At 38.3% G+C, this 12074-nt stretch overlaps 1 protein-coding gene across 1 annotated transcript in view; it reads right to left on the reverse strand.

The window, feature by feature from the left end:
- Positions 1–4217: 4217 nt before the first annotated feature.
- Positions 4218–12074, reverse strand: part of LOC107756709 (matrin-3-like) — a 15563-nt gene continuing 7706 nt past the window's right edge. The window contains exons 10-21 of the mRNA XM_016573925.1: positions 11713–11837; positions 11059–11623; positions 9977–10097; positions 9233–9252; positions 9012–9134; positions 8641–8769; positions 7836–7958; positions 7621–7751; positions 7236–7533; positions 5582–5738; positions 5251–5366; positions 4218–5015 (exon numbers count right to left, since the gene is read on the reverse strand). Coding sequence (XP_016429411.1) covers positions 4962–5015; positions 5251–5366; positions 5582–5738; positions 7236–7533; positions 7621–7751; positions 7836–7958; positions 8641–8769; positions 9012–9134; positions 9233–9252; positions 9977–10097; positions 11059–11623; positions 11713–11837 — 1962 coding nt within the window. The 3' untranslated portion in view covers positions 4218–4961. The remainder of the gene's footprint in view (positions 5016–5250; positions 5367–5581; positions 5739–7235; positions 7534–7620; positions 7752–7835; positions 7959–8640; positions 8770–9011; positions 9135–9232; positions 9253–9976; positions 10098–11058; positions 11624–11712; positions 11838–12074) is intronic.

Consider the following 12074-nt stretch of genomic DNA (forward strand, 5'->3'; position numbering starts at 1 on the left):
AACAAAAGAGCAATGATATGCAAGTGCTATAACAAGTCTCAGTTAGCTTAACGCAGTACACGTAGCAGTTTTTTTTTTAAATAATATAATAAATAAAAAGAAAACAGATAGAATAGAAAAAGAATAGAGCAAGCTAGTGTTAGAGGTCTTTTTTGCTTTTGTTAATTGTATAATAAATGAAAAGAAAACAGATAGAATACAAAAAGATTAGAAAGCAAATGTTAGTTTTTTTTTTTTTTAAGAAAACAAGCAGCAAATGAATAGAGTGCAAGTCTAAAAGGGATTACAAAGGGAGCAGTCTTTGCTCACTTTCTGTAATGCAAACTTTAATATCAAATGCCTGGCTTTGAGAAACAAATTATTAGCAAAATCAAAGCCATCTTACCAACTGGGACATTATTAAGAGTAGCACGGCTAGTTTCTAGCTTTATTTGAGGTGGTGCTGGTGTAGTGCCTTTTTCCCCAGTCTTCACACTCTTCTCTGATACAACAGAGAAAGAAGTAACAGTCTCTTCATCTTCAGCCTCCTGGTCAAAGGACAGCAAAGGAAAGCAGTGGATAAATCTCTGTCTGCTGCATGGGGTTCCTGTCTGAGATGTATCTCTCAGAGTCTCCTAAAACAACCCATCATGCCGTTTGATGTTGTAAATCAGATTTAGTGCACCCTGTCATGGTATGCACTACACAAGACAAATAATATAATGATATATATATATATATATGTATATGTGTGTGTGTGCGTGCGTGCGTGTGTTTTATATATATACGGTGGAGATCAACCTACAAAAATTAGAGAACAACTTATAATTTCCTATAAAGGTCACTGATTAGTCCTATTTGATCTTATCCCAACATGAATAGAAGGGTAGTTTTTTAAGCATATTTCATAAATGTATTGTATTCTGAAGCAGAGTATAAAATTTTTTTTTTTAATTATTTGAAAAACAACTCTGATCAAAATTAGAGAACACTTACAGATACCTCCAGTTATTGGTGTTAATCTGGCACCTGGTACTAATTTCCTTAATTATGTGACAAACCCTATTAAACTGGCAGCATTCCTCTAATTTTCACTGAGATTGCAAGATGGCGGGCCGCTCTAAGGTGACTGAAACCCTGCGACAGGATGTTGTCCAGATGAAGGCTAAAGGGATGACCCTTTCAGCCACTGCAAGAGAAGTTTGTCATTCCAAATCTGTGATTTCTAGAATATTGCAGCTTTACAATGACACTAATTCATTCAAGTCCCCCAAAAAGGCTGGTCGTCCACGTAAGACAAACGCAGGAGAAGACAGGATAATGCGGAGACTGTCAATAGCGAATTGGTTCAACACTGCAGCTGGAATTGCTCTCCAGTTTAGCTCTGAACAGGGTAAGGATCTGTCTCGGCACGTTTAAGAGAAGTTGGACTGAAAGCGCACTCTGCAGTGACCAAGCCTCTCATCAGCAGAGAGAATCAGAAGGCTGAGCTCATCTTTGCTGAGGAGCATGTTGTGTGGAGAGAGGAGAACTGGTCCAAAGTTCACTTTAGTGATGAGAGCAAGTGTAATTTATTTGGGTCCGATGGGAAACATTATGTTCGGAGTCAAACTGGGGAAAGACTGAACCTAGAGTGCGTAAAGAAAGGTGGAGGAGGAAGTGTCATGGTTTGGGGGATGTTTGGAACTCTTATACAGATACATGGCAGGTGAATGCAAAAGTTTATCAGAACCTCCTTCAGCAACATGTGGTTCCTTCCCTGCAAACATCTCCTAATCAGCCTGCAATTTTCATTTAAGACAATGCCCCTGTCACACTGCAAAACGGGCAAAGCAGTTTCTTAAAGCCAAGAACATTGAACTAATGAAATGGCCGGTCCAGAGTCCTGATCTAAACCCAACTGAAAATCTCTGGAAAATCCTCGGCGACAAAGTTATGGCTAAGAAACCCACTACAGTCCGAACTATGGAAGAGACTGGAAGAAGAGTGGACCAAGATCACACCAGCGCAGTGTGAGAAACTAGTGATATCTTGCGACCGCAGATGTGCTGAAGTCACTCAAAGCGAGGGCCTCTACACTTCCTACTAATTTTTGACAGCTGTAAGTAACCCTCCAAAATTTTGTAATCTTCTTTCGCGCTACAGTGGTTACTGTTCTCTAATTTTGATCACCGTGTTTGCCACAAAATAAAGGTTTTTGTTGAAATGCCTTGGTTATTTTGGCAAACATGTTAGTAGAACAGTGGTATACTCAAAGCTAATATTACTTAAAGGGGTCATCGGATGCAAAATTCACTTTTGTTGTTGTTTGCTGTTCTGAGATTCCTGTCAGAGTGACGTAGTTCTGTACAGGCCCCTCCCACGATAGTTGATTGACAGTAGCGTTTCAGCACAGACTGGACTGGTGTCTTACCTTAGACCCGCCCTGACTGAGCTGTCATCAGTCTGCCATTGTGTCAACTCCGGTGCAGGGGAAGACAAGAATGTCTCCGATTAAGCTATTGAGGTGTTTTGTTGTTGGATGTAATAATTAATATAGCAGTCGTCATTTAAGCCGCGGTCACACTGCACTTTTCGTTCCATTGACTTCCATTCATACGCATGCGAATCCATCAGACCGGATATGCAAGCCCGTGCCAAAAGTTTTCGCATTTCGCTGCGTTCCAAAGTCAAATTCTGGCCTGCGAATTCGCATCACGTGATCCCGTGCGAGGCAGATCGATATATGACCTCGTATCTGAATTAAAAGAACATAAATTTAAAACCGCTGCGCTGCAGGAAAGTGGAGTAGATTGTATGTTTTTACATTTTAGATGTATTATAATTTGTGTTGAATTTAAGTTTTTAAAAAGATGCTGCAGAGCATGACGTCATATCACGACCGTTGCTGCGTCTGAACGAATTCTGCAAAGTGTGACCGCAGCTTTACTCCTGACATCTAAGACGCAGAGGATTAACGTTACTTTCGTTTTGAAGTGAATGCGCTGATCCCCGATCTGCCTAAATGCGTCTGTTCGCGTGAGTGAGTATAAGGTTTTTTTTTTTTTAATGAAACTTTGCAAATCGCCTTCCCTAATAACGTGCTAGTTAGCAAGTTCAGTGGCTAAAGTAAACCATATCATGAGAACGGCTCGTCACCCACGGAAGAGAGGGGCGGGGTCAGCAGAGCTCATTAGCATTTAAAGCAACATGGACTAGAACGGCGTGCTGAAAACAGAGCTGATTTTGACAGGGTAAAAAGGGTGTTATTTACAAAGGGTGTTTATAGACTTTTCATGAAGACCCTAAAGAATCATATCAACTTGTGGAAAATGGGCATCCGATGACCCCTTTAAAAACCGTGTTGGGGAGTAACTAGTTACATGTAACGGAATTACGTAATTTAATTACAAAATAAATGTAACCGTAAACTGTTACATTTACTGAGAAAACATGTGTAATTAAATTACAGTTACTTATGAAAATGTTAACGATTATAAAGGGGGTTACATCTGAATATTTTCACATGCAGATTTGATTTATTTCTTTCCCAAATTGCATTGACTGCTCTAAAATATGAGACACCAATGTTTCAGGTGACAGATAGGACTGTGTCCTATTTAGGACACATGCTTATTTGATAACCGTTTTATTTCCTATTTGGATTTTCTATTATGCATATGCTTTATTTTTTAAGATTAACTGATCTACTGCACTTCTGAATCAAACCTAATTTGCAGCATAACTCGTTAAGTTTCGTACAGCTCAGTTGTAAACAGCGCTCCCGGTTGTATCGTAAACACGTCAAATCTTGCCGTAAAACGCGCATGCGTCAAGATTCATTCATGCCCTTCCCTCGAATGTAGCAAAAGGGCTTAACATTTTTGTGAATGTACAGTTAAAACGTTTAGTCCTAATGCTACAACCATGTAATTTATTCTTACAGTAAAACATCTCTTTTATACCATCCCTGCTGGAAAAAAACACAGCTAAAACCAGCCTAAGCTGGTTGGCAGGTCTTAGCTGGTTTAAGCTGGTCTCTCAGCCTGACCAGCTAGAGAAGTGGCCAAAACCCCTCTAAAACCAGCCTGCTGACCAGCTATGACCAGGCTGGACAACCAGCTGTTTTCTTTTTCAGCAGGGATATAAATGCATAATTTCCTGTAAATGCATCAAAAAGCCGCTGTATAAGTAGCAGTTACTTGTTGAATTCTGAATAAGATAAAAATTAACAATTATTTCTGAATAGTGGTGTTTTAATTCAATCCCAAAGCACAAATATACCCATATATCTATAGAATGGTATATAAAACAAATTTATAAGGGGGGAAAAAAAAAACTGTAGATAATAAACCAGCGCCATGGTGGGCCCCAAGTGATCATGGGTTTAGGGTGTTTACAAATTCAACCCATTGCACAGGTTCTGCCAAGAGCAGACATTCACACAACATAAGCATTAACATGAAATTGTGAAAAACAACATGATTATACATAGCTAAATGGGACAATTTCACAAAAATGTGTCAAAAGGCACATTTATAGACCAGAGGAATTGATTTTGAACAAGTCTAATTGATTTTTGACAACTCTTTCACAGTTTTACTGTAAGATGCGCTTTGTAAGACTGTTGAATTACATTATAACAATGGGGCCATGAATAGGTTCTCCTTTCACAGAATACAAAATAAATAGAAAAAAATGATTAAAACAGTCAGGCTGAGTCTGAGGAATGCTGAAAGTTTAATAAAAGAAAGGAAAAACCAATACAGATTTAGTAGTAGCAATTAAGGCGTAAAATGTGTTAACCTTCACATCTAAATCGCTATGACCGAACATCCAGGAATTTGAGTTATGAATGCGCCAGCTTTCATTACTCCTTTAAAAAGAGCAAAACCCCAGTCTAATCTTTAAAAAAAAAAAGAAAAAAAAAAAATACACAAACAATGGCTGAACACAAGAAAACACGAAAGCAGCATAAGAGACATATGAAGAGAAGTTCTGGTTTATTTCTTCGTTCCGTTACTCTGCGCTTTGGCTTTCTCCTTTTCCAAATATTTCTGATGAGAAAAAGAACATTTGTTTTCGAAAACATATTGAACAGGAACAAAAATGTCAATGTAATAATGCTGATATTTACTTATAAAAAAAGGTAAGTAAATCCCCAAGCTATTATACATAAACTAGATCTCAATCCTGTTCTGACATCTTATGCTAAACACAGTTATTGCATTACAAGTGACAGAATGTTAAATAACCATGTTATGGAAAGATGAGGATGGAAAAAATTGTCACCTTAAGTTTATCGTAGTGTGCTTGGCTACTGCAGTGGATCTTCTTAGCAGTGTCTTCATTCGAGTAAAACAGAAAGCAGACTCTGCAGTAGTATCCCATCTTCACAAACTCCACACCTGAAAAGGGTCAAATGGGATTCATTAAGAGACTTCTTACAAGCAATCTATCATGACTAGACTGCACAAGTGATCAAAGAGGCCAATATTTTGGCCCTGATTTAGTGCCATATTTGTTTTATGCGATTTGGATCTGTATTTAGCAGACTAAATCCATAGCTTGGTTATGTCAAACCTTGTTATTTCTTAAAAAAAAAAAAGCAAAGTCATCTTACCCACTGGGACATTAGGATCATACGGCTCAAGAGTAGCATGGCTCGTGTCAAGCTTTATTTCAGGCGCTGCTGTTGTAATGGGTTTTTCCTCAGTCTTCCCGCTCTTCTCTGATTCAAGAACAGGGGGAGCAGCAACAGTCTCTTCATCTTGAGGCTCCTGGGCAAAGGAAAGCAGTGGATAAATCAAGTGCTGGCAGTGTGAAAGCATTTTTACAAATCTTTATCTACTGCTTATGGATCCTGTCCGGACTGAGATCACTGTCAAAATACGAGTCCATAATCTATAATAACGCTTCCTCCAGTGAAAAAGTCCATCTCCTGTTGTCTCTCACATCAAAATCCACCGACATGCTTGTTTAGAGCTGTTTTGGCTTGTAAACCGTGCTTGATCTGTGCATATTTCTCTCCTGATCCAGACGAGATGACTTCTTCACTGGAGGAAATGTTATTATGGATTATGGACTTGTTCATATCTGTAGACACCCTTTTAAAATACAAGTTCAATTTTAGACTTTTTAAGACCTTTTTAATACCACCTTATGTGAAATTTAAGACCAAACCTGTGAAGGAAATGCACATTATATTACATACGTATATGTAATATTTACAGGGTTCCTACACATTTTCCATTTCAAAATTCCACACTTTTCCAGACTCAAATTTCCAGACTTCTCTGTAGAGTTTTCAGACCATATGTGACCCTGCCTGTGAAAACCCAGCTAAATTATTTTTTTTTTTTTGTGATTTACTGTTTTCTACATAATATCATGCTTCATAATGATGTAAAGAACATTCTGTGAAAATATAACCTTTATATCTTTAATATTGACAGAGTAAGGCCATGTCAAAGACTGAAATCATAGTGAAATTAATGGTTGAACTCAAACTTTGACGCTTATCTCATAATAAGATTGAGACTTTAGCCTGGATTTCACAGACAGGGTCACATATATCATGGTGAAAAACAAATTATTTAGCGTGTAATGATTAAAGGTTCAAATTCACAATATTGAATTCACAATCTGATACTCTCACAATATTGTCACCGTATAAAAATGTCAGTAGTCCGTACCAATACTAGCAAAATCTCACGGTTCTCTGTACCATAGCAAAAACTACTGGAACTATTTAACTATTTGAACTATCTGAAAAACAAAACAAAAAAAACAACAACAAATAAATAAATAAAGTTAATCATTAGAGGTAATACAAATAATAATAATGAATAATACATTAACACAGCATGTAGCCTTAAATAAACTTTTCAATTATGTAAACATTGCTTTAAAAAGGTCAAGTGAAATGTTAGTAATAAAATGAAGAACAAAGAAACTCGTTATACAGAACTAGTCTATTAGGCTACGTTCACACTGCAAGCATTAGTAGTGCTCAATTCCGATTTATTGCTCAGATCGGATTTAGTGATTGGCTAATGCAGGGGTGTCCGAACTTGGTCCTGGAGGGCCACTGTCCTGCAGAGTTTAACTCATCTACATCTTTAATGGCCTGAGGGTGAGTTTCAGCAAATTTTCATTTTTGGGTGAACTACTCCTTTAAAGGGAAAGCGCACTCATAAATAGCATGATACCCTCATCCAAAAAGGAGTGACAAACAGACTATTCGTGTTATAAACAAAAACACTGAGCTCACTCACTGGTTCAGCCTCCATATTCTGGTGCTCTGATGTGTCTTTGCTTTGTTCCTCCTCTGGCTCAATATTCACTTCAGGAAGGGTTTCTGCTGAAACATTTTGGCTTTCCTTCTCTTCCTGACTCTCCACATCCTCAGCTTTATCCATGACAGGCTCTTCCACTTTCATCTTCTTGACAGAAGGTTCTTCCTCTTTCTTATCCTTACTTTTGCCAGAGGAGTTGCTCTGGGTCTCAGACTCTCCGGAGCGCTCCCTCTTGAGTGGCCGTTTGTCCTCAGGCTCTGGGCTTGGAGGTCTGTGTCTGTGAGAAGATTATATTGTCAAAACAGATGCCATGCAAGATTCTTTGAAAAAAAAAAAAAAAAGGCAATCTGAATTTCCAACTGACCCATGTTTGAGTTGCTTATATTTCCTGCTCACGTAGACAACTAGTCGTTTGCCTTCAAATTTAGGTCGATTTTCCTTGTAGGCCTCTGCCATTTTCTCAGCATCTTCCCATCTTTCCATCTCAATGAAGCACTGAGCAAAAATACCACAGATATCATCAACACCATATTTATTTGGCTTGTGTATCCACCAGAAAGAGTCACATTTTTACATTACCTCACTGCGCAATCGATTCAGAAAATATCTCTTAATTTTTCCAAATGGTTCTGCGATTTTCAGAAGTAATGCATCTGAGCCTTTGAAGGGTGGAACATTACGAACGTAGATGACTCTGCCGCTCTGTAGATATTGCACATAAACATTGGTGTTAGATTCTGCTCCTTTTAGATTCACAGGCAGTATTCAGGTTAAAGTGTTAAAGGGAGTTAAAGGGATAGTTCACCCAAAAATTAAAATTTGCTGTTAATTTATTCACGCTCAGGTCATCCAAGATGTAGATGACTTTTTTTCTTGAGCAGAACAGTAAAGAAGATTTTTAGCTGAAACCGTGGTCCTTGGTGATTCATACAATACAAGTGAGCAGCTGCCAGTTTTTGACAATAAAAAAAAAAAAGCATATCAAAGAACACAATTAATTCCCGTACATCCTGACAATTTATTGAGGTCTTATGAAGCAAAATGATCAGTCTGTGCAAGAAACAAATATTTGGTGAACCGGTTCAACTAGTTTCCTGCACAGACCGATCTTTTCGCTTCATAAGACCTCAATAAATCGTCAGGAGCCACAAGTATTAATTTTGTGTTCATTGATATGCTGCTTTTTTCTTTCTTTTTTTTCCAGAAACATGCAGAAGCTGACTTGATTTTTATGAATAACCAAGGACTGTTGGTTTCAGCTTCTTTACTGTTCTACTGAAGAAAAAAAGTAAAGTACATCTTGGATGGCCTGAGGGCGAGTAAATTAACAGCAAAATGTCATTTTTTTGAGTGAACTATCCCTTTTAATAAACCCAGGTCTTACCTGGATGGTTGGATAGGTGTGTGAATGATAGACCTTCACAGGCTTTCCACACACAGATGGTATGACATTTCCACTGTAGAAACTAGCCATTGCTCTTGCCTCTTGTTCATTGGAGAGCTCCAGAAAAGCCTAACAAAGAGCACAAGAAAAAAAAAATGTTTAGGCTATTTGAGCATAATTCATTGTGCACAGAGTCAATGACAGAATGACATAAAAATGTTCCCTCCAATAAATTAAACTCTGCTTGTCAATACATAATAAACATTTATACATTTACTATGAAATGATCTAGCATCAGAAATTTGTGTGGACAGCTAGAGTAAAGCTGCTGTGAGTGAGGCGGCCTGAAAAGAACATCTGAGAGCTGTTACCTCAGGCCTTACGTCCAAAACCAGGTGCCGCACCACTTTACCAAAAGGCTTTGCAAGAGAAAGGACTTCATCCAGATAACCGTAGCCACGTTTAAACCCAACAACATTTACAACTCTCAATCCCTACAATTAGAAAATACACAATCAGTAAATCAATGTTCAGCCATTAGTTGCAAACTATTATTATACACTTTCAAGTATACAAGAAATAAGTGACTTACTCCACTATCCTTGGAGCTTCCTGAAACATTCAAGATGAGATAAGGCATCATTTAAATGGACTGACTACAGAAAAAGCATGCTCAATCAATAGCCTTTTCAAGATTACAGTACCATTCAAAAGTTTGGGGTCTCTTCTGCTCAACAAGGCTGCATTTATTTGATCATAAATGCAGTAAAAACAGTAATATTGTGAAATATTAATACAGTTTAAAATTACTGTTCCTGTGATGTAAAGCTGAATTTTCAGCATCATTACTCCAGTCTTTAGTGTCACATGATCTTCAGAAATCATTCTAATATGCTGATTTGCTGATCAAGAAACATTTCTGATTATTATCAATGTTGAAAACAGTTGTGCTGCTTCAAATTTTTGTGGAAACCATGATTCTTTGATGAACAGAAATTTCAACATAACAGCATTAGTTTTAAAATTGTCGCAATGTAAAAGTCATTAATGTCACTTTTAAGGTACCCTTGGCGAATAAAAGTATTAATTAAAAAAAATTCTTACTGACCCCTTTTGAATGGTAATGAACATTATTTGGTAAAGTAAACATTGATTTAAATGTTTGGGTGCCATCCTCTCTTCTGTTTGTTCTAGCTAGTTAAAGTAGACAAAGTCAAGAGCACTGTCATTGAGATTTCATTGATAATGATTGTATCTTTTCATTTTAATTTATCACCGTAGACTCAGTTGTCTACGGATCACTGCTAAAGCCATTGTCTTTGCTCAAGAGCAGTACCTGATGTGTTTTTAGCTTTGGACTTTGAGTCTTGTTTCTCAGCGTCCTCCTCCTCCGCTAGCTCATCAAGAGTAACAAACTCATCTATGTTCTCAGGAAAATCCATTTCACTTTGACCCTCCTAGAAGCAGATACAGATAAGAGGCAACAGAACTGCAGGTTAAAACAGTGAAAAACATGCAATTGTGATGAATAGTGATCAGGGCTGTCAAGCTCCAAAGAGGACAAAAGAGCAACATAAAAAGTGATTCATACAATCGTACGGCTTTAGAAAACTTGTAAGTAGAAAGTGGATCGGACTGAGCACCAAATCACACTTGTAGCCAATCACCAGTAAGGGGCGTGTCCACTCACGATGGGGGCGGTGCCTGTTGCAAAGCATGTTTGTGAATTAGGGGGCGGGGCTATCAAGATAGGGGTGTGATCCTTTTGGTTAGGGGCGTGTTTGTTTTGGTCATTTCAATAATCAAACGTTTCTCAGAAATCACTTACTGCACCTGTAACTGTAATTGACCATACCATATATGGTGAATAACTGTAAATGGTTTATTACATTGCCATTTTGCTGTAAAATACCCTTTTCCCCTCAGCAAAAACTATGAATTACCATATAATTTACTGTGAAAAACAATTAAAGGACATTCCCAGAAGTCCCTACATGACATTTTTTAAAGGTAAAAAGCTAATTTTGGTAATTCAAGAAGATTGGTATATTATCATTATTTCACTTAAAGAAATATACAGTTATAAGTTGTAAAAAATGCAAGCACCAATATGGCATTCTGTAAAACCGGAAACATTGTAACAGTATTTTTTACATTGAATTTCTGGCAACCACAGTGGCCAGTTTTCTACCGTAAATTTAACATTACTTTGACGCTACAGTGTACTTTTCATTATGCTGTTTTTTGGAGCTTGACAGCCTCTGGTCACTGTATGCTTTCGTTATGTGGAAAATATCTACATGAATATTACTTCATGTTCAAGAGGGTGAGTAAATGATAATTAATTTTTCAATGAACTATCTCTGCAACAAAGGATTAGGCAGTGGCATTTTTAAGATTATGTGCGAAAGCTCCTGCCTGCTCTGCATTGTCCTCTTCAGCACCCTCATCTTCAGCTTGTTCATCATTCTGTTCCTCAAGGTCTTTAGGAAGATCAGAGGTGCTCTCCTCCTGCTCTGCCTCAGATGCTGCAGGTTCCTCCAGCTCAGTCTCTTCCTGTTTTTCATCAGAGTCCTCTTGGTTCTCCGCGGTCTCGGCATCATTCGAGGCATCTCTGGCTTGCTGCGCTTCAGGGTCCTCCTCATCCTCTACACTGGTGTCATCAATATCTTCTTGTTGTTCAGTGGCTTGCTCTGGATCACAGGATAGTTCGACATCATCTGCATCTGCTTCATCAAAACCCTCTTCATCTCCATCACGTGCTTCCATAACATCAGCTTCTTCGTCTCCTGACCCACCGCCCAGGGCTTCTGCTTCCTTAGGCTTTGGTTCCTCTTCTTTCTCATCAGAGCTCTCTTTGGATTTGGAAGTAGAGGAAGACCTCTGGGTCTTTGATGAAGGTTTATCACCAGTTCTGCTGGTGGCACTGCTGCTCTTATGGGGAGGTGCTTCCCTTGCTTGTTCGCCCTTGCCTGGTGGGACCCTGGAACATCAACCAGATTTACAGCACATCTGGTTTTGTTTTCTTTTTAAAGATATAAGCGTTTTCTCTGGATAAGAAGGACAACTTACGTTAGAGTCTTATACTTTGTGCAGATGTTCAGTCGAATGGATCTTCTATTGATAGTCAAAGGATTGACGGTGTAGTACTTCACCAACATCTCTGCATCCTCAGGATTGCTCATTTGAACAAATGCCTGTTTTAAAAGAGGTCAAAGTGAGAAAGAGTTCAGAAGCGATGGCGTACGGAAAAATCAATTAAAGACAATCAAAGAGACTATGAACACTTAACTCTTTCCCCGCCAGCATTTTTGAAAAAAGTTGCCAGCCACCGCCAGCGGTAATATTCAGTACGGTTATCAAAGCATAAATCCAGCAAATCGCTTCTATCAACACCTCCAAAGCTTGCACAGACATATACCACTTCCTGGATC

This window comes from Sinocyclocheilus rhinocerous, unplaced genomic scaffold (assembly GCF_001515625.1).
Source record: "Sinocyclocheilus rhinocerous isolate Xijiao unplaced genomic scaffold, SAMN03320098_v1.1 scaffold892, whole genome shotgun sequence".
NCBI lineage: Eukaryota > Metazoa > Chordata > Actinopteri > Cypriniformes > Cyprinidae > Sinocyclocheilus > Sinocyclocheilus rhinocerous.